Raw genomic sequence first — 24,277 nt, 5'->3', positions numbered from 1 at the left:
GATAATGAGATCACTGAAAGTACAAAAACAAGTGCTAACCAGGAAATACATCTTGAACAAATATTTCAAATGTTGAAGATGAACTTTAAGTCTTTCAGAAGAATTTTATAATTAACACTTTTTGTAATTATCTATATCACATCAAAATGAGGTGTCATGCTGGAACTCTGCATAATAATTACAAATTGAGCAGGGAAAATAACTGTACTTATATGTTGTTCATGTCGAAATGAAATTCCATTGTCTTCACTAAGGACCTCATCATATTGAGGTCTAGAAGCCAGAAGACAGTATGGGGCAGTGTTCTGCTTCATCCTCTTACCATCCTGGGCTGCCATCCCATGATGTTTCCCCGCTGTCCCCAGCTTATGTGCACACTGCCAACACAGACACCCCCAGAAGTAGTCCTCCATCATTTCATAGGCTCCACCGGACTCCATCCTGGCAGCATGACAACAGCACGCAGAGATGGGGAAAATCACCCATCTGATGAGGTCATTAGATATCCCATCTCTATAACATATTTGAATTCTGAGAGGCTAGTCTGCCTTACTCAGAGAAGGCAGAAGTCAACATCCCTCTGGCTTATAGTTGGTGAAAATCCACCAATCCGATACCCACTAAATCAAATACCTCTCATGAAGGGAATGAGAACTTACACTGACAAATTATGTCATTACTTAGACTTATCATTGATGCAGGCACTTAAAATGGCAGCTATATAGGAATGCAAATATTTGCTTTTTTATCACATGTGTGAATATAAAATTTCTAATGTTTTTCTTTATAGGTAAGATTTCAAAGAGTTTTGCACATTTTACAGCGATTTTTCACATTTTGTGACATGTGGAGGTATCAGAAGGGCCAGTCTTCACTCTTGTGTGAGGATGTGAGATTGGGAGGCATATTAGACACTGCTTTTTGTAGGTATACCAAGAAGCATTTTCTTATTGAGGTCAAGAACATTTTCAATTTTTATATCATTAAAGACATACATCTGGGGAACATTAAAGTATACCTATAGATCAGTGAGCCACTGCAGTTTTAATGTAATATTTCCATATATTTGTTAAAATCAAAGACTGGATACAAACAATTCCATGTATCAAACACTGAGATTTGATCATTTCAAAGGTGGCTTTATTTTATAATGCCAGAATCATCACCATGTTTTTCTAGAATTTTCTATGCACACATTTAATTTGTAACCTCTAAAGCAAAACCCGATTTTTTGATGGGAAGTTCAGTTGTCAAATAGATATCTGATCACAGGTAAAGTGGTCATTTCCTTTGCAGAAATGCATTAGTAATATAACAAAGAGGGTTTCTCTCTCTTTAGCTTCAATACCACAAAATGAGAACCCAAACAACTCTTTCTACCAAATTTTCTGGATAATCTATTATAATTAGGCACGAATGTAGAAATGATGCGTCTTTCCTTTGATGAAGAAATGAGTTTCCTTCATCCACTTTTTTCCATCCTTCCACCACAAACATGGGGCATTGTTGCTGTTAGGCAATAATATCACATTAGCATACTCCACTTGCATCAGCTACAGATAAAGCAGCTAGCATTGCAAGAAACAAGCAAGTGCATTATCATTGTAAATTTCAGAAAATTGCCTTGTCTCACAGTAGGAACTGTGGTTTTCTAATGATTAGTGTTATTTGAATCTAATTCATGATCACAGGATAATACTCTTTGTAGAAATTCAAAACCAACACCATCTAAAGCTGACATTAAGCATTTGAAACAGAGCTGACTGCATGAGAGGCACAGAGAAGCTCTTTCCCACCTATTTTCATTTTTTAAAAGCCAAAAGTTCTCAAAAATAAAATGCCATGGTAGCTTCATTTCAGTTAGTCCAACTACAATTCTCAGGAGCACCCTTGGTATATTCTATCCAGGACTATCCTTTATACTGACCCAAAATTACAAACCCTTTTCTCACACAGTAATGAAATAATCACCCTTGCCTATAAATGCCCTCTAATGGAATAATATTTTGTGTCCTTCCAAAACATATGCAATTTGTAGTCTTTACTTTTAAAGGAAAACAAGGAAACACTTCTAGCTATTCATCTCAGATTAGCAATTGGAGTTCTGTTCTCATGGAACAGCTGCTTGGAAGGTATCCTTGGATGCATCTGCTCTGTAGAATTAATGAAATTTGACACCACTTTAACTGTAATGGCTCAAAGCTTTGGGATCCTGAGATTTGTGGTTTGGTGAGTTGCTAGTAGTTTTTGGCAAAGAGGGTAAAAGACCTGTTAAACTACAATATTTGTGATTCCATATCATTGCGTCATGGCAGTTAATTTGATGTCAAACCACATTAATTCTACAATGTGAATGAACCCTTTGTTTTCTTTGTAGTACGGAAACAATACAAGGATTATATATTGATGCACGGAGTGGTGGTTTAGATCCTTACTACTTTGAGGGATCTGCAGATAGTATCGGAAACATACCTGCATGCAACGGAGTTTCTTTATTTCGTATAAAAAGCACTGCCTACAAAAGTATAAAACTGATAAAAATAGAAGGAGCACAAGTGGCTAAATAATTTTTGACCAAAACCAGGCAAAAATGACCACATTGTCTTTAGCTTTAAACAATTATTCTTCTGTACATAAGGCTGGATATTGTGGATAAGCAAACAGGTGTGGAGTTGTTTGTTCTGCTCCACAATCACACAAGGTGAAGGATTCTTTTAGGTAGTTCCATTTCAGCAGGTTGTCTTTTGATCTGCCCATTCCACTTCTGAGTCTGTTCCAAGTTGCCCATTCTTGGTTTGCCCCTGGAGGCAGACCCTCGTGGGGGACCATCCAATTGGGATTTCCTGGTTAACTGTCCAGAGGGATGCTCTTGTTGTTGCTGGAGGAACATTAAGAGAAGTGGTGGTTCTCATGAAGCTTTTTCTTGATTTGAGTCTTCTGGGAGGAGTCTGATAGCCATGCAGTGGATGGCTTTCAGTGTTCAACCTTATTTCTCTCACAGTTAGCAGCAACTTCCTGTTGCACATCGGTGTGTGTGTGTGTGGGGGGGGGGGGGGGGTGCCAGCTAACTTGTAGAGTCTGCCAAAAGTTGTAGGTTTGAGACATCCTGTTATTATTCTGCATGTTTCATTCAGTGCTATGTTCACCTGCTTTATGTTAACAGACTTATGCCAAATAGGGCAGACATACTCAGCAGTTGAGTAAGATAAGACCAGGGCTGATGTTCTTATTAATTTTAAGTCTGCTCCCCATGTGCTACCAGTAAGTTTCTGCAGAATGTTATTGCATGCAGCTACTTTGTGCTTGGTGTTCATGCAGTGTTTCCTAAATGTTAGTGTTCTATCTAAGGTGATACTGAGATATTTAGGATGGAAACAGTGTTCGAGCTGACTTGACAGAAACATGCTGTTACTCTGAATAAAGCATTGCCCCATGTTTCTGTGTTCCTAATAATTGCAGTTATTTTAAGTGCATTTATTTAATTGTTGTGACTTAAGAAGGCCTTCAGCTAGGCTTATGCATTTAAATTAGTACATCAAATTCTGTTCACATAAAACTGCATTTGGCAGGGCATGTAATGGATGCAGCATATGATAGATCCATGTAGCCCATGTGTTTGACATTCCTTTACTTCTTAGTACATAATAGAGAAACAGTGCCTCCTGCCTCAATTTAAATATATTCCATGAATCCTGGTATTTCTTATAGGCATGAGAGAAATTATCTACATCCTCATGTTAGAGATGGCACATTAATTTAAACAACAAAAAACACAACAAACTAATGATTACAAAGCCAGAGGCAAAATCTTTCCTACTTGATTTTGTTCCAGTGGCATTGGGAAAGCAATTATATGCTAAAATAAGCCATAGGATGCTAATGGTCTCTTCATCATTATATTATGAAATGTGCCCTTTCCTTGAGAAAAACATTTGGCTTGGCTGTGTGTTAAATTATGTGCTGTTTCTTTTGCTATCTCTACTTTGTTATGCGAAAACACCTGAGGGTATTGGCTATTTCATTAACACTTTGCTATTGTTTATTTTTTAGGCTCTACCCGAGGGGCAGACAGCATCTTGGGATACAGCCAAAGAAGATGAAAACCGCAATAAGAATAGATATGGCAACATCATCTCCTGTAGGTGCAAATTCAAACTGAACTTCCTGTGTGTATCTGTAAGCATCTAGCAGAGAGGGGGTATGTCTGAGAGTGTAACTGTAAAAAGAGCACAGAAATTCCTAGTCTTCTTCACATTTCTGTTGAAAAGTTTCAGATTTAGCTTTGTTGTTACTATTTTTGTGCCCTCCCCTTATATTTTCATTATATTTCTGAAAATTATGTTAGTGGACTCAATTTGCTCAGCCTTTTCACATAGTGGGCACCTATCAAAAGCAGAAGAGGAGCAATGATTTCATGTGCAGAGGCTACCCTTGTTCCTGAATCTATACATGATCAGTTGAGCATGGGAGAGGACCACTCATAGAGGACAGAACTCATATTTTGTTGGTAGGCAGCCCGCCAGATTGTATGTCAAATAGGTATCACCTACTAGGGATTACTTTTATGGCCAAAAGCCACCATAGGTTACAACAACATGGAAGGAGAGGGACCAACATGTCCAGAGATTGACTTCTGGTATGCAGCATCTGATTTCTTTAAATGTTAAACAACATCTTGTGACCTGTTTAAAAGGTACAAATATAGAATGAGAAACTTATCCTCATTTTCGATCAGGGAAAGTTTTCCCCCAAATCCAGACGTGATGAATGACACAAATATACTCTTGGGAAAGCTACAGGTATCCTCACCCCAATGTAAAGGGTGTTGGCATTGAATGTTTGCCATTAGTATGTTGTAAACCATCTTGAGCCCCGCCCCCCCAGAGGTGAGAAAGGCAGTATATAAATACAGTAAATAAATACAGTAAATAAATAAATAAATAAATGTTATGGATACATCGTTCTCTTGGGAATGTAAATCCTTGTTTATCTCTTTCTCTCACATGAGAATGAAGAAGAAACACTGACTGGGTTTGTGAGCCAGTGCTTCCCTGCTTGCTCTACTTGAAACTTTAGCAGTTTGTCTGATAGGATATACTTGCTAGATTCTTTTCATTACTTCAGTTCTCACATTGTTCCTCGTCCTTCAATTGGCAAGAATTCATGCTTTGAATTAGACTCAAAACATTATTCTTCCTGACCTCCCATGTAGAACTTGCCAAGGGGCTAATTGTTCACAGCTTTGCTTTTGGCATTATCTGTATACATTGGAAGTCCATAGTTGTGACAAACAGTTCTAACTGTGCAGCTCTTCATGCTCCCAAACTGCCTTGGCCCCAAGTGACAGGTTTATCATCTAGCTTCAGATAAATGGTGAACCCACACTCCCTGGGTGCTAATCACATCAGCTATTTTGTCTTTTTGGCTGAGGATTTTGTCTGGAGAAACATGGGGCATCTGCAAATGGCAGGTGGAAAGTAATTATCCACAAGCTGTAAACTTAGTTGAGTTCACCAGGGAGGTATCAAATGTGAAAAGAATGTGAAAATTACATACAATTTAAAAGTAGGGAGAAGGAGAATTTGTTTTAAAATATGGTTAGATTCTGTATAGAGCAAAACTGGCAGGAAATGTTTGACAATTGCAGTATCTTAGACCAAAGCACTACTGTTAAGAGACACCACACTTCTCCACAGGATTATTATAGCATGGAAACCGTGTTTTTAGGGACTGTAATGAAAAGAGCAGGTTGCTATAAATGAATAAGTCCTTCTGTGCATCAACAGCACCTATATCTGCAGAATAATGTCCTATACTGAAAAATGAAAAGTGTTCATACTTACAGCTCCATGTAATAGCTGGAATATTTGGATACCTGATACATTTAGCAAAAGGCATTCTTATATGTGTGTTGTGTTGCTTTGATTTCAAGGAGCAGTAAATGATACGATAATCAAGAACTAGTTATTAATATGGTTGTGCTCTACCTACATATCAAATGAAAGTCTTGATTTCAAGTAACCTAGCTGTGAGTTTCTCTAAAATTAACCTGTTACCCACATGCATAAATCACATGATAAAAATATTTATATCCTTATGAAAGGCTTACACTGCTAAATACATGGTATTTTGACATATTGTTCATTCTGTATGAAAGGAAAGCCTACTCAGCCCTCAATCGGGGGACATTCCTTATAAGGGACACCAGTTAGTCCAATAAGGAACAAACTTTACCAATGTCAAAGAGAGGCATACCTTATAAGGGGAACCTCACAATCCTATGTGTATTAGTTCTAATAGAATGGCCAGTTTTCTATATTGGCTATTAAGTTGCTCTTTAACAAAGTAAGCTCTCTTTACTTACCCCCCCCCCCCCCCCCCCCCGGGCTAAACCTGACAGAGATATCATATAATCATATTCCAGTCTCTAACAAAATTGACTTCTTCTCATGCCTTGTAAAATAGGATGAGGGAGGAGTTACACTCATGGTAATAGTGTCACAATCATGATCATAAATAGAGTTATGGATTGATAAATCTCATATACTTAACAATAAAATAATAGATGCCAAAAATTCAAATTTGTATGGTGCCTAAAATCTTTATTGCATACAGCTATACAAATATCTTCATAAGCCTAGATGATCTAAGCATCATAACACTCCCATCAGATAACCATCCAGGTCTGCTTGAAACCCTCCAGAAAAGGGGACTTGACCACACTCCAAGGCAGCAGAGTATTCGACTGCCAAACAGCATTTACCACCAGGAAGTTCTTCCAAATGTTTAGACGGAATCTTATTTCCTGATATTTAAATCCATTGCTCCGTGTCCTAGTCTCTAGACCAACAGAAAAAAAAATCTTACCCCCATCAATGGGGCGTCCTTTCAAATGCTTAAACATGGCTATTATGCCCCCTCTCTGCCTTCTTCTCCTTCTCCTACTTCTTCTTCTTCTTCCTCTTCTTCTTTTACAAGCTAAACATACCCAGCTCCTTAAGGACGTGGCTTCCAAACCTTTGATCACCCTTTTCTGGACCCATTCCAACTTGGCAATATTGTTATTGAATTGCAGTGCCCAGAACTGGACACAATACACAGATGAGGTCTGACCAAAGCAGAATAGAATTGTACTGTCACTTTCCTTGCCAGTTCAAAAAACATTGCTTCCACTCTCAATTGACTTCATTTGATTTTAGTGATGTGAGACCCTAGAATGTCTATGTTCATTCCATTGGATAGAGAATGAGATCCTGCTCATTCTCTCATATAAATATCCTGAGATTTCAATACTTAAGAATGCTTAAGTGGAGTGTTTATTCTAACTTTGTCTATATGGACTCTCCATGAGTTGAAAACCCAGATGACTAGATATTGATAACAGGGAGTTCCAAACAGATTTAGAGTAGGGGACAAGTGACAATGAACCCTCAAATCTTCAGTCTAAAGAGGGTGGGAAATGTTCCAATTATTCAGTCACATCTGATTCACTAAATAATGTTATAATACCAACTACTTCAGACATTAATCCCTGTTCAGATGGGATCAATTAATTATATTCATACGAGACATTAATCCAGTAATTAACTACTAAATGTAGGAATATGGGGAGGATAAGGCAATCGTTTGGGGAATGATGGTAGTAATCTGTGAAAAGATAAGCATTTTCAGAATCATAACTAGTGATTTCAGGAAGGAGGAACGATTTCTAATATACTTTTCATTTCCAAAACCAAAATGATGGATGTTTTTGTGGTTACAGACATGCTATGTCTCTACCATGTATGACATGGTAAATAGGAGCATTCAAACAATAAACATGCAGTTTTCAAATTTCATTCTCACATGCAAAAATTAGTAATTTCATTAGTTCCTGATGAGTGAAAATTCAAGAGTTTTTGAGTATTTTTAATTCCTCTCACATAGAGGTTTTTGGGTTGTTGTAGGTTTTTCGGGCGGTATGGCCATGTTCTAGAAGCATTATAGAACATGGCAATATTTATTTATTTATTTACTCCATTTATATACCTCTTTTCTCAGCCCTCGGGCGACTCAAAGCAGTTTACAGTAGCAAAATTCAATGCTTGAACATCATAAAACAGATCAAAACAATTAAAAACCATAGCATCAATATACAAACATTACAAAGTCAATACTACATAACTCATGGTGTCTCTTAGTTAAAATCAAGATTCAATCTCGTCATCCAATTGTTTCATGTTCCAATATTTGTTACACTGCCTTTTCGAATGCCTGCTCGAATAACCAGGTCTTAACCTTCCTACAAAATGCTAACAGAGAAGGGGCCAATCTAATATCTCTGGGAAGGGCGTTCCATAGCTGAGAGGCTACCACTGAGAAAACCCTGTCTCTTGTCCCCACCAAACGTATTTGTGACGCAGGCGGGATCGAGAGCAGGGCCTCCCCAGATGATCCCCATACAGCCTGAAAAACCTACAACAACCCAGTGATTCCAGCCATGAAAGCCTTCGACAATACATAGAGATTTTTGTTTTGCAAAAATAATTGGGAAAGAGAAAATTACTTTTTTGCAAACAAAACAAATGTGAAAAACTGTATGGCAGTTTATTTTCTCCATCCATTAGGACATGTTTCAAAAAGATGAGTAACTGTTCAAGTATTCTTTGCATCCTTGCCTCTAGGAACATGTGGAATATAGCTTAATCCTATATTAAGATATAATCCTATCTTGAAGGCCACATAACTCTCACTCTGTTCATAGGACATTGACCGCTATCTACATTTCCATTAAAATTGTAAATAGTTGTATTAAACATTATTCACAGGTCATTATAAAAAAAATCTGCTGGCCTAATGAATCCTGGGAATGTCTTCAGTTGCTCAATGGGTTCATCATTAATTGAATATATATATATAATAAGGTTCAGTTATATTTAATTGAAAGTTAGACCTCCTTAATCAAAGGGGTTTACTTTTGACTGGACATATATGTTGGAACCCTTCTCCAGGTTGGCCCCACAGTCCCAACAGCTAATATTTATTAAAAGTACAATAAAATTGTAGTGTTGGTTTCTATTTCAGACAAAATTACACTTTCTGAATTATTTCCATTTTCTTACCTCCCAGAAATTATGTTCATACCTCTTCCATTCCTCCTCTTATTGACCCTCACTTTATTACCGACTTCCTAATTATCATCTTCATGGTTTCCTCCCCAAGATTTCAGAGAATTTGCCTTTGTCTTTCTCTGACTTGCCTAAGGTCACCTAGTGAGTGTCCATGTCTAAGTACGGATTTAAAACCCTGCTTCCAGAGTCATAGTGTTGTGCTCAAACCACTAGATCACACTTTCTTTCTATAAACTTTTATTATAGCTACATTTTTAAGGCTCTGAGCTGCCAGATTTAGCTATTGATTGCTTGAAAAAGTATTTAGATTTTATAAATAATTGTGTGTGTGTGTGTATGTGTATGTATGTATGTATATGAAAAAAGAAGGTCGTTGACCTACCTGTTCTAAAAGGAATAAATTAAATCTCCTTCCCCATGATCCTTGGAAAGGTTTTTGCCATGTCCAAATATTCTGGGAAAGCTTTATTTAAGAACTTCAGCACTATTGTATCTCAATAGTGAAAACCTAATGCTCTGATGATGCAAGTGCTTTGATAAATGCAGCTGTGTTTGTTGGCATGGCATAGCAGGCTATGTAAAGCAGCTTATATTTTGTATAGTTTAAAATAAATAGGACCTAGGATAAACATACAAATGGGAATAAAAGCATCAAGCTACGATTTACTTACTACGTATGATTACAGGGAAAGGAACATTCTGTTCCAGTGAGGAAGCTGAATTGTTGCTCAACAAAAGGAGATGGCTAAATACAGACAAACACACACACATATACTATACACACACATATCCCTAAGAATAAGGAAATGGGAAGAAAATAGGCTGTAAAGAAATGTAAAAGGCAGTAGACCTCAGAGACTTAGGTTAGTCCAAGAGATGATGCACATGTTTGTTTATTGTTTTTGGGAGAATTAAATGGTATATTATAGATAAGAAATGCTAATGGGTAGTGAATATCAAAACATATTAGATAGATAGAGAAATGGTTGTCCTTTTCTCAATGAATTGTTCTGTTGAATTAATAAAGCAATCAGTGGAGCTTTTAAGAAATGACATGAATAAATAAATGGTTGAGGCAACCAAGCGTAGTCTAAATTCAGGACTATCATTAAAAAATAGGGAAATGTGTTCATTACTGAACTGAAGTTAGGCTGGTTCATGGATGATGTCCCAGAGTGCCTAATTTACAAGCTCCACTTTGGAACTTTTGCCTCTCTGTGATCTTTTATACCATATGTTCTTCAACATTACATTACTTGATTTTAAATCTTGCCAAGCCATTACAATTAGAATCACATTTTTATTAGTTATAGAGCCTCCCACAAGTTGGATCCTATTGTTTCTGCCAGACTTTTCCTCCCTCCACAATCTCGCATATACCTCTGGAACAGGGTATTGGGGCACATAGGCACTCTGGGAGGGAGATAGTTTCTGTTTTTTGCAGAAGCACAGACTATTGATTAGGTACATAGTAGAGTACCTAATTGCTATTTGTTGTCACAATCACAGTGTGATCAAAATAGAATATAAATAATATAATCTAAATTATAGTATAATGTAAGCATGTCAACAATTTCATATTAGTTCATTTATATCATTATAAAATGTATGCTAACATATCTCAGTGTTTCTCTAAGAATTTAAAGCAGCTCAGATAAAAACCCACACTAGACATTAGTAATTAGCTGTGCCACAGCTCTGTCATATCTCACGCTGGCTCTGTTCCCATATTCTCTGAACAATAAATGCTGGTCATACATTTCTAACGTTTTCCTGTGGAACCCTAAAGTTTATTTTTATGTAACAGAAAAGCATATAAAACCTTTTGTTATATTTCTGTCCCTAAAACATAGACTGCTTTTGAGTGGGACCAACAGGGGTGCATTAGTTCAAGAGCAGCTTACTCCCTCTTTTCATATAACCATACAAAGCAAATTTGTGTATGTCTGTTCAGTAGTACATCCAATTAATTTCAGCCTGGCATCCTTCCAGGTCAATATATATACACACATATATGGCCTTAAACATGTAGGTTGTGATTCTGTATAACCTATTTAGCTACATAACCATTTAATTAGTTGCGTAGCTACAGTAAGTCTCATGTCACAGCCCAAACAAACTCTTTTCATTTTCACTGAATAGCAGCCACTGTGAGCAACAGGGGGCTGTTGTTCTGTTTATCTGCAATTACATGTCATTTTCATAATTTTCCATGAATGGTGCAAAAGGTTAAACCACTGATCTGCTGAACTTGCTGATTGGAAGGTTGGTGGTTCAAATCCGGGGAGTGGGGTAAGCTCCCGCTGTTAGGCTTCTGCTAGCCTAGAAGTTCAAAGGCATGCAAATGTGAGTAGATCAATAGGTATCGCAATCTGCAGGAAGGTCACGGCACTCCATGCAGTCATCCTGGCCATGTGACCTAGTAGGTGTCTATGGACAACACAGGCTCTTTGGCTTAGAAATGGAGATGAGCACCACCCCCCAGAGTTGGACATGACTAGACTGAATGTCAGGGAAAATCTTTACTTTTACCTTTTTGCCTTGAGTGATCTTTGGTATGACATTCAGTAGCAGGGTCCCTGTTACAATCCCCCCCCCCCTTGTATTCTGGAGATACTTTACAAGAGGGGAGTGAAAACATCATTGTTTCCTGATCACCGGTAAAACAGACTCCTGTCATTCATCGTCCAGCTTATGTCCAGTAAAACTCTTATGCTGCAGAAGAAATTCAAGACAGCAATCTGGGAAACCAGCTTGAAATCATCTGGATAAGAATCAAGGGAACTGGGACTCAAAAAGATGTCGTTGTAGGCGTCTACTACAGACCCCCAAGCCAGGAGGAAGATCTTGATGAAGTCTTCTGCCAACAGTTGACCAAACAGGCACAGAAAAGAGATGTAGTAGTCATGGGCGATTTCAACTATCCCGATATTTGCTGGAAAACAAACTCGGCCAAGAGTATAAGGTCCAACAAATTCCTCACTTGCCTTGCAGACAATTTCATGGTCCAGAAGGTAGAAGAGGCAACAAGGGGATTGTCTTGATCTCATCCTAACAAATGCGGAGGACCTGATCGATGCGGTCGAAGTGGTAGGATCCTTAGGGGCAAGTGACCATGTGCTCCTGCAATTTGAGGTACAAAGAAAGGCCGAAACTAAGACAAGTCAAACCCGCATTTTGGACTTTAGGAGAGCTGATTTCCAAAAAATGAAGGAAACGCTGAGCAGCATTCCGTGGACACAGATACTAAAAGACAAGGGAGCTACGGATGGATGGGAATTTCTCAAGAGTGAAATACTCAAGGCGCAATTGCAAACCGTGCCAACAAAGAGAAAAAATAGGACAAGTGCAAAGAAGCCAGAATGGATGTCCAAAGAACTTCTAACTGTGCTAAGACACAAAAGAGACATGCACAAGAACTGGAAAAAGGGAGAAATCACCAAAGAAGAATTCAAACAAATAGCCAACACCTGTAGGGAAAAGGTCTGCAAAGCTAAAGCAAAAAACGAGCTCAGACTTGCCAGGGACATTAAAAACAATAAAAAAGGGCTTCTATTCTTATGTCAGTAGAAAAAGGAAAAACAAGGAGGCGATAGGACCTCTTCGAGGAGAAGATGGGGCAATGCTGACAGGGGATAGGGAAAAGGCAGAACTACTTAATGCCTTCTTTGCCTCGGTCTTCTCACAAAAAGAGAGTCTTCAACCTCAGCAAGATGGAGTGGATGAGGGATTGGAGGACATCCAACCCCAAATTGGGAAAGATGTCGTCCAGGAATACCTGGCCGCTCTTAATGAGTTCAAGTCCCCAGGGCCAGATTAACTACACCCAAGAGTATTGAAGGAACTAGCGGAAGTCATATCGGAACCATTGGCAACCATCTTTGAGAGTTCTTGGAGAACGGGAGAAGTTCCAGCAGATTGGAGGAGGGCCAATGTGGTCCCAATCTTCAAGAAGGGAAAAAAGGACGACCCAAACAACTACTGTCCGGTCAGCCTCACGTCGATACCGGGCAAGATTCTGGAAAAGATTGTTAAGGAAGTGGTCTGCAAACACTTAGAAACAAATGCAGTCATCGCTAATAGTCAACATGGATTTATCAAAAACAAGTCATGCCAGACTAATCTGATCTCTTTCTTCGATAGAGCTACAAGCTGGGTAGATGCGGGGAATGCCGTGGATGTAGCGTACCTGGATTTCAGTAAGGCCTTCGACAAGGTCCCCCATGACCTTCTGGCAAGGAAACTAGTCCAATGTGGGCTAGGCAAAACTACGGTGAGGTGGATCTGTAATTGGTTAAGTGGACGAACACAGAGAGTGCTCACTAATGCTTCCTCTTCATCTTGGAAAGAAGTGACGAGCGGAGTGCCGCAGGGCTCCGTCCTGGGCCCGGTCCTGTTCAACATCTTTATTAATGACTTAGATGAAGGGCTAGAAGGCATGATCATCAAGTTTGCAGACGACACCAAATTGGGAGGGATAGCCAATAGTCCAGAGGACAGGAGCAGAATTCAAAACGATCTTGACAGATTAGAGAGATGGGCCAAAACTAACAAAATGAAGTTCAACAGTGACAAATGCAAGATACTCCACTTTGGCAGAAAAAATGAAATGCAAAGATACAGAATGGGGGACGCCTGGCTCGAGAGCAGTACGTGTGAAAAAGATCTTGGAGTCCTCGTGGACAACAAGTTAAACATGAGCCAACAATGTGATGTGGCGGCAAAAAAAGCCAATGGGATTTTGGCCTGCATCAATAGAAGCATAGTGTCTAGATCTAAGGAAGTAATGCTACCCCTCTATTCTGCTTTGGTTAGACCACATCTGGAATATTGTGTCCAATTCTGGGCACCACAATTCAAGAGAGATATTGACAAGCTGGAAAGTGTCCAGAGGAGGGCGACTAAAATGATCAAGGGTCTGGAGAACAAGCCCTATGAGGAACGGCTTAGGGAACTGGGCATGTTTAGCCTGAAGAAGAGAAGGCTGAGAGGAGATATGATAGCCATGTATAAATATGTGAGAGGAAGCCACAGGGAGGAGGGAGCAAGCTTGTTTTCTGCTTCCTTGGAGACTAGGACGCGGAGCAATGGCTTCAAACTACAAGAGAGGAGATTCCATCTGAACATTAGGAAGAACTTCCTGACTGTGAGAGCCGTTCAGCAGTGGAACTCTCTGCCCCGGAGTGTGGTGGAGGCTCCTTCTTTGGAAGCTTTTAAGCAGAGGCTGGATGGCCATTTGTCAGGGGTGATTTGAATGCAATATTCCTGCTTCTTGGCAGGGGGTTGGACTGGATGGCCCATGAGGTCTCTTCCAACTCTATGATTCTATGATTCTATGTGAGGATTAGGACTATATAGTCCCTTTATTTAGCCTAAATTAGGGAATCCATAGGTATCATGATTATAAACAAGTTACAAATGTGGAACTCTAGGATATATATTTGTTTCATGAACAACCATGATAGAAAATTTTAAAAAGCAAGGGACACCTTATTTGACCTATAGTCTATTTAAGTGAGATATGCCTGGGAATGACCAAAGAAATGCGGGAAGAAACCTTATGCAGATCTAGCTCCTGAGGCCGGGTGTTAGCCCATGACCATTTCTCAGCCTATCCCTTGAGTGAAGCATCTGACCATAAGAGCAGTCCAAAACAACGGATTGCTTACTCTCACTGGTCAAGTATTGGAATGCCAACCCAGAGTATTACCTTCCCAGTGTTAGGATTTTATAGGAAAGAGAGAGCCCCGAGTTGCTCCCAAAGAAAGCTTCCTACTGAACCCCCTAAAGAGGACCTAAAGAGGCAATTCTCTTCATCACAAGGAGGTGCCAAGTTGTACAACAAACCCTTGCCAGTCGGAAACAAAGAGGGATTGTGAGGAGACAGATTGGCCTTCAATAACATAAACTCTGCCTCATTACAAATGCCAAGCTTTGGCACATTGTGCCAAGATGCTTTAAACCTGGCCTGTATTGATAGTCACCATCAAATTGCTTTTTACCTACAGCACTAGTCACTGTATAGTTTCAGGAGCATAAACTTCCTTAATGAATTCTGCCATAGGAACTATTGATTGAAGGGGAATGAACAAGAGTTGAACTTGTAACCTTTATGAACAGTGTGTATGTATGTTCTTGAGCTACATATTAGACCTAACAGATAAAGCTACATCTTTCTGACTGCTTCCTTTGTGTTACTTTTCCTTTGCTGTTATGCAAAGCCATTGATTATTTCAGAGCTTGACAATGTTTGCTTTTGGGTCGCAACTTCCTAAATCCCTCAACCAACTTAACAATTTGCCTATACCGTTTGGAGGATTTTAGAAATTAACCTGTCAGCTATTCACAAGTAAAATAAAATTTCTTTATAACTAATGGCATAAGGCTACAATAATAGGGATGAAAACGTTATTTGAAAATATTTGAAAAATGGTTGAAAACTTAGTTTCTCCATTGTGGAGAAATCTTAATGAAGAGAATCCTAGGCTGATAAGAACCTTCACAGCTCAAAATATAATTTATAGGAAAGTGGCACAGGGGTGTTTTTTTCATGGAAAAAGATTTTTTTGCATAGGAAATAGTATTTGCTATGGCTAAAATCCAACATATCAATTCTTGTCGGAATAAAATCTAAACATCATTTAGTTCTCAAGAATTGTGTAGATGTTAAAGACTTTCTTGAGTTGGGATCAGTCATTGCTCTCTTTGCTAATTATATAAGCCAATAATTACACCTTTATAATATATTGATAAGGAGAGTGAAGTGTATAAATGAAGTATGTGGTTACATAAATCACTTCAAGGAATAATCTTATCCTAAGTTGTTATCCGTTCTGTTTTATTACTAGTTATTGGTGGTGTAGTAGTAGTAGTGGTTTCATAGTGTTATGAAATATATTTGCATCTTCTCCCGCATCCGCTAAACATATAGAATATATTTTAAAAGTAAGTTATAACAGCATTCATTGAGCTCTGCCTAGTAAAAATATGAAAACACAAAGCCTCATTACCTTCTAAAGACTATGAGCTATAATTTGTTCTTTTTGTTAGCCTTGCTTTATGTCAAAGAGTTGCCCCTTGCCCTTCACACTTTGGGACAAAACAGATCTCAATGGGAAGTAAAATCCCAAATGAGATGTAACATTCAGTGATTTTTCAAGGGAAATTAACACTGTATCCTCTTAAAACCTGGGGGGGCACCAAGAATCTGCATCTTCAGATTTATTTTCTCTCAGAAAAATACTTTATATAACATATTCCAATTTTCTCAAATGTTTTACATTGTATTGTAAGTTCTCACTTGTTTCTTTGGAATACCCAACTTTGAGCTTTTGCTTTTGGTTATTAAAACATAGTATAGTGCAGTAGTTTTTGTGTTGTATTAAGAGTGCATCTATACTGTAGAATTAATGCAGTTTGATACCACTTAAATTGCTTTTCATTATTAAGTAACTATAGCATAGTGCAATTGCTCCTACATACAAGCCGCACTATTTAATTAATGCAGTTTCACATCACTTTAATTGCCATAGCTCAATGCTATAGAATCCTCGGATGTGTACTTTGAGGAGACATACAAAGATATAATGGATTGCAAGGAGTGCTAATGTTTTTGAATGCAGATAAGGCATTTATCAAATACTTCTTGGACTTTTATAGATAAACTGCTACTGATGATAGAATGTGCCAACATTTTTAGAAATAGCATTAAAGCAATTTATTTAAAACAAACTGCAGAAATACAAATAAACGAAGAGCTTACACAAATCATAGAAATCCAGAAAGGTGTAAGATAAGGATGCCCTCTTTCTTCACTTCTTTTTATTTTAGCAGTGGTAGTGTTAGCAAAACAGATCAGAGCAACTACTAACTTGGAAGGTTTAACAATTTTAAAAGAAACTTATAAAATAAGACTTTTTGCAGATGATGTAGTGATTCTGATTCAAAATCCAACAAATAACATTCCAAAATCATGAGAAATAATAATGGAATTTGGAAAGCAGCAGGCTTATTTGTAAACAGAGACAAAACAAAGATGCTGACATATAACATGAGCAAAAAGAATAAAGAGACTGTGATGCAAGAGGTAAAAAATAGAAATAAAAAGTAAGATATCTAGAAATCCATTTGACAAACAATAATTCAGATTCATTCAAAAAAATATGAAAAAGGATGAAAAGACATACAAAAAGACATACAAAGACTGAATAAACTAGACTTGTCCCTATTGGGAATAATATCAACAATTAAAATGAATGTAATGCCTAAAATGTTATATTTATTTCCAACAATATCAATTGTGTTGAGAGAAGCACTCTTCAAAGATTGGAATAAAGAAAGATTTAAAATATGGATGTTATGCTTACTTAATTTACAATAAAATAGATTCCAACTTCAAAAAACATAAAATTAGAAATCAACAACTGAGAGTTTGGAATAAATACAAGAGTTCTCTAGCACAAAATACCTGACTGGATGAAACCACAAGAAGCTTTCCCACAACTGGGAAAAACCAGAAGCATTTTTTTGTCTTATGAGCAACTGCTTGAAAAAGGAACATTACAGAAACTAAAAACTTTACAAGAGTTACAAGAAGAAGCTCCAACAATGACATGGTTCCATTACAATCAACTTCAGCAGAGACTCTGCTTAGATAATAAAACAAAACATGTTATACAAGAATCAGAGAATCAATGGAATTTATTATTACAAATAAAAAACCAAATTGGGAAAATATATCAATATCTTCTGAAGGAATACATAATTGATAAACAAATTAAAGAGCCCATGATCCAATGGGCAAAAAACAGGGTGAGAAATGAGAGGAACTTTTGAAGAAAATATTACAATTCACAAGAAGTTACTCCATTAAAGAAAATGTTTACAAAACAATCTCCATAACACCAAAAAAAAAACCCTCTCAAAGATAAATAAAAATCAAATATAAACGAAATATAAACGAATGACTGGAAACTTTTATCATAAGTGGTGGACTAGCTAAAGCCTTCTGGAGAAAAGTGCATACTAATATTGAAAACCTAATAAAAACAATGTAACACTGAAACTAGAAACTTTTTTTATTGGGACTATTAGATAAGCAAATACCAAAACACGAGGAAAGAATCTCACTGACTACAGCAGCAAGAATTGAACATGTGAAGGTATGGAAGCAAAAAAGAACACCAACACCAGATGAATGGATTACAAACAATTCTGGAATGGCTGAAATGGAAAAAAAATCCTAATGAAGTTGAGAGTTCTTGAGGTTTGGGAAATCTGTAGGCATACCAAGGTGCTTGTTTATAAAGCTATTGTCCTCTTAACCCTGTTATATGCCTGCAAAACGTGGACTATCTACAGACATCACATTCAACTCCTGGAATGATTCCAACAGCATTGCCTCCAAAAAATCCTACAAATCTCTTGGGAAGACAGGTGGACAAATGTCAGTGTGATGGAAGAAGCAAAGACCATCAGCACTGAAATGATGGTCTTCCACCATCAACTCCACTGGACTAGCCATATTGTCTGAATGCCCAATCACCTTCTCCCAAAGCAGTTACTGTATTCCCAACTCAACAGAAAACGGAATGTTGGTGGACAGGAAAAGAGATTTAAAGATGGCCTTAAATTTAACCTTAAAAGCTGTGGCATGGACAGTGAGATCTGGGAAGCCCTGGTTCTTGAGCACTCTAACTGGAGGTCAGCTGTGACCAGCAGTGCTGTGGAATTCAAAGAGGCTCAAATGGAGGGCAAAGGGGAGAAATGTGCCAAGAGGAAGGTGTATCAAGCCAACCCTGATCAGGACCGCTTTCCACCTGGAATCCGCTGCCCTCACTGTGGTAGAACATGCAGATCAAGCATAGGGCTCAACAGCCACCTACGTATCCACCGCCAAGACACTATACTTGGAGGCCCATCATACTCAGACAATGAGGGATCACCTAAGTAAGTAAAGTACCTGACTACAGCAGAAAGATTTTAATATATGAAACTATGGAAGCAACAAAGAACACCAACACCAGATGAATGGGTTACAAACAATTTTGAAATGGATGAATGGACAAATTAACTTTAATTCTACAACAAGATAATACACAAAAAGTGTATAACTTCAAAAAGGTATAGATTATATACATTTATATAAGAAGACTTATTATATATAGATCGTAAAGTTAATTTCATTTGTTAGTAGATTAGTAATGCATATAGTTGGCTGCCATTAAGTGTAGAAAAAATAAAGTTTGAATTAGTTAATTGATAAAATAAGAAGGAATACTATGAAGAGTTGAAAGAGAAGAGAAGGGACAATAAAAGTAAATAAAAGAAACTAATGCCGATTCGAAAGGACAATTCATTGCTCTTACCAGAAAAAATGTCAAAGTTGGATTTTTCCCATTTACTTAACTTCCTTTGTTTATTAAAGAATATATATAGTGATTCACCCCCCAGTCTATGTCTCTGATGATACAATACATTTATGTGTAGAACTATTTAACTAACATGGCTCTGTAACTTGCATACTGTATCCTTTTATGTTCTTCATCTTAACCTTCTTTTCCCCCTTTTGTACTGTTTATTTGAGTTATTACTATTTTTCTTTTGAAAACAAAATCAAACTTAATTGACCCCAAGGAAGCAGCTATATTCTTTGGCAGATAGGGGCTAGAGACCTGAATCAAGTCCCAGGATTCCATATCATTGAGCCATGGCAGTAAAGGTGATGTCAAACTGCATTAATTCTATAGTGTTGATGTACCCTTAAGCTCTGGGACAACAGGGTTCAAATCTGCACTTAACCATTGAAACCCACTGAGTGACCTTGAGCAAATCACAACCTCAGAGAAAGTCAATGGCAAACTGCTTTCAAACAAATATTGCTAAGAAACTCCTGTGATATTTTCACTTTAGAGTTGCCCTATATCAAAAATGACTTGAAAGTGTACAACAGCAATTACTTTACTCTCTCTCTCTCTCTCTCTCTCTCTCTCTCACACACACACACACACACACACACACTTAATCCTTCTGTCTTTCTGTCTCTTTCCTGTTATTCCTTGTATCCACTATTCTGTAGAGGAAGCCTAAAGCTGGCTCCCCTCTTGAACACTACTGTATATCATCTAGTCATTGTAAGTGCATTAAAAAGATCAGTTCTCATCAAATTAATTTATCTTCTTTGTATCATTGATAATTGTATAGCCTACTTTACTTTTAAACATATTTAATATATGTGTTTTAGCTCCTTCCAAGTATGTTGTAAATAATAATAAACATTTCAAATGTCTCTTCATGATCTTAAGCAGAGAGAGAGAGAGAGAGCAGTTCTTCTGGCAGTGGGATTCTTCTCTGAAGTGATTCAGCTTTAATCCACCAAAGTTCATGTTGAAAAGAAAGCTAAGATTTCCATGCATTTTTAGGGAAAGACCAATTTCAGGAAATACAACACTGAATCATAGAACTGGAAGGGACTGCAAAAAATAATTAGTCCAATACCCTGCCAGAACATACAGTTAATGCATTCCTGAGAGATGACTATCCAATCTTTGATTAAAAACCCTAAAGAAGATGCATTTACCATTCTGGGTTGTTGTAGGTTTTCCAGACTGTATGGCCATGTTCTAGAAACATTCTCTCCTGACATTTTGCCTGCATCTATGGCAGGCATTCTCAGAGGTTGTGAGGTCTGTTGGAAACTAGGAAAATTGGGCTTATATATATATATATATATATATATATATATATATATATATATGGAAAGTCCAGGGTGGGAGAAAGAACTCTTGTCTTTTGGAGCTAGGTGGGAATGTTTAGCATTTGATGGCCTGGCAATTTTTAGGTGTGGCTTGTTCCTGCCTGGGGGAATCCTTTGTTGAGAGGTGATGAGCTGTTCCTGATTGTTTCTTCTCTGGAGTTCCCCTGTGTTTGAGTTTTCTTCTTTATTTACTGTTCTAATTTTAGAGTTTTAAAATACTGTTAGCCAGATTTTGTTCATTTTCATGTTTTTTTCCCCTTTCTGTTGAAATTGTACACATGCTTGTGGATTTCAGTGGTTTCTCTGTGTAATTTGACATGGTGATTGTGGAGTGGTCCAGCATTTCTGTGTTCTCAAATAATATGTTGTGTCCAGGTTGGTTCACCAAATTCTCTGCTATGGCTGACTTCTCTGGTTCAAGTAGTCTTCAATGCCTTTCATGTTCCTGGATTCATTTTTGGGTGCTGCTTTTGGTGGTCCTTGTATAGACTTGTCAACAGCAGCATGGTATATGGTAGACTCATGCAGAGGTGAGAGGATCCCTCTTGTCCTTTGCTGAACATAGCATTTATGGATTTTCTTGATGGGTCTGTAGATAGTTTGTAGGTTGTGTTTCCTCATCAGCTTCCCTATGCAGTAAATTCTTTCTTCCTCCCACCCTGAACTTTCCACAGATATATAAACCCAATTTTCCTAGTTTCCAACAGCCCTCACAACCTCTGAGGATGCCTGCCATAGATGCAGGTGAAACATCAGGTGAGAATGCTTCTAGAACATGGCCATACAGCCTGCAAAACCTACAACAACCCAGTGATTCTAGCTATGAAAGCCTTTGACAATACATTCACCATTCTATGAGGTTGTTGGGATCCAACAGTGCTATACACATGTAAGATAGCCCTCATGATGGGAAATAGATTGATCAGTAGATAGGGTTTTAAATGTTTGTAGGGAAGTTCATCCCTAATTTAACCTCTCAAGTTATCTGTCCTATGGCCATCTTTGATGCTGAGGCTGCAATCTCTCATTGTCACGGCCCTTTCTCAAGTTTCCAGACCCCTTCCTGGAATTTTCTAGTTTCTTTGCTCTCAAAGATTGAGCTTAGCCTAGCTAGAGGAAAATTTTAGTCTCTTTTTCTTTCAGCCATGTAGTTCACTTTTTGTAACTTTATTTATTATTTATGTATTATTTACCATATTTATACCCTGTCCTTCTCATGCCAAAGGGGACTCAGGGTGTCCTTGCAGCAGGCAGATGGTTGATAGGAGGAGATACATTCAGACAGGTAAGCTGGGCTGAAACCATTTAGGGATTTATAGGATAAAGCCAGCACATTGAATTGTGCTCAGTAGCAGACTGGCAGCCAGTGGAGCTGGCATAACAGGGGAGTTGTGTGTTCCCTGTGCCCCGCTCCGGTGAGCAATCTGGCTGCCACCTGTTGGATGACTTGGAGCTTCCAAACAGTCTTTAAAGGCAACCCCACATAGAGCATGTCGCAGTAGTCTATTTGGGATGTAACCAGAGCGTGGGCCACCATGGCCAAGTCTGACTTCCCAAGGCATGAGCGCAAGTGGTGTACAAGTTTTTATTGTGCAAAAGGCCCCTAGCCACTGCCCAAACCTGGTATTCCAAGCTCAGCAATGAGTCCAGGAGAACTTCCAAGCTGCAAACCTGTGCCTCCAGGGGGAGTGTAACCCCATCCAACACAGCCTTGAAACTAACCACAAGTACTTCTGGTCTTGTCTGGATTCAATTTTTTTGCCCTCCCAGATGATTACAGCTGCCAAGCACCGGTACAGGACTTGGACAACGTCCTTAGCAGTAGGTAGAAAGGAGTAATAGAGTTGAACATCATCTGCGTACAGATCACATCAAACTCCAAAACTCCAGATGATCTCTCCCAGTAGCTTCATGTAGATGTTAAACAACATGGGGGATGATACAGAACCCTACCGGACCCCACAGGACAAAGGTTGTGGGACCGAGCAGGTGTACCCCAAAAACACCTTCTGGGAATGCTCCTCCAGAAAGGACTGGAATCACTGTAGAACAGTACCTCCAAGCTCCGTTCCCACAAGGTGTCCCAGAAGGATACCATGGTCTATGGTATCAAAGGCTACTGAGAGTTCCAGGAGAAACAACAAGATGTTAAGGTTTTGCTCCTTAAGTGTTGTATGTCATTTTTCCTCCTGATATGTGTATCTCTCTGCTAACAGAGGTAGTCTCTTCCACTGCTAAACAGCAGTTAAAGTGAAGACATTATTATCAGTGTTTAAATGGAACATCCTTTTTTTAAAAAAAAAAAAGTCTGAATCCACTGGATTATATTTGAATCTTTGCAGCAGAAGATATCAAGTCCACTCCATCTTCTACATGGCATTGCTTCAGATATTCAAAGAGCTCTATCATATCATTTCAGTCTTTCCTCTTCCAAACTAAATATACTCAGCTCCCTAAAATGTTCTTTTTTTAAAAAAATGATTTTTTCCTTGCATATAAAATTAGACTCCAATAAATTGGAGTGTGAAAAAAGAAAGAAAAGAAAAGAAAGGGAAAAATAATTAATTAGGGTTACAATGAAAGTGTGGGAACATATTGTAGCTCCCTAAGATGTTCTTATAAAGCTTTAGTTTCCTTACTATCTTGGTCACTCCCTTCAGAACATTCCAACTTGTCAATGTGTTCTTGGACTCTGGTGCCTAAAACTGGATGGAGGGCTCTCAGTAAAGTCTTGATCTGGATATTATATGCCTATTTATACAGCCTAAAATTGTATTAAGTGCACCATCATCCATTTATTTCCATTGAAATTGATTGTATTAGTTTTGGCTCAGCTCTTCGATCTATCAAGGTCATATTTATTTATTTATTTATTTATTTATTTACTATATTTATACCCCACCCTTCTCACCTCAAAGGGGACTCAGAGTGGCTTACAAACTATGGCAAAAATTCAATTCCACATCATACACACAATAAACACATCATTTTGAATTTTGATCGTGTCATGTGGAATATCTGCTACCCTACTAACCTAACTGACTTGTTGATAGTTCTTTGGTCCTCCCCACCCCTTCCTTTTAAAAGATGGGATAATATCGGTTTACTACTAATCTGCTGGGAACTCTCCTTTTCCTTTAGCATCTTTGGATGTAATTCATCATGTCATGAAGACTTTTATTCATTTGAAGTAGATATTGATGTATTGATAACTAACTATGGCCAAGTATACTATGGCCAAGTATGAAATAGCAAGACCAGACACAGAGAAATGGGTTAAAGAAGCATCACTTTATATGACTTTTAAATGTTAGGGTGGTTATCACATTTATCTCTGATTTTTCAGTGTTTAGTCATTGTGCTGCTAGAAAGGCATTATCCAAGTCTTTATTCTGGCCTGGATGCAATATAC

The 24,277-nt window shown here is 38.1% G+C and overlaps 1 protein-coding gene across 19 annotated transcripts in view; it reads left to right on the top strand.

Moving 5' to 3' along the window:
- PTPRT (protein tyrosine phosphatase receptor type T) overlaps positions 1–24,277 on the top strand; it is a 713,818-nt gene that overhangs the window by 649,893 nt on the left and 39,648 nt on the right. For all 19 annotated transcript variants that reach the window (XM_060772259.2, XM_060772263.2, XM_060772261.2 and 16 more), the window contains one exon: positions 4,051–4,138. In XM_060772259.2, the coding sequence (XP_060628242.2) occupies positions 4,051–4,138 (88 nt within the window). The remainder of the gene's footprint in view (positions 1–4,050; positions 4,139–24,277) is intronic.

Source organism: Anolis sagrei, chromosome 4 (genome assembly GCF_037176765.1).
Source record: "Anolis sagrei isolate rAnoSag1 chromosome 4, rAnoSag1.mat, whole genome shotgun sequence".
Lineage (NCBI taxonomy): Eukaryota > Metazoa > Chordata > Lepidosauria > Squamata > Dactyloidae > Anolis > Anolis sagrei.
Note: the sequence above shows the minus strand (reverse complement) of the source record. Positions and strands in the feature narration are given on the sequence as shown.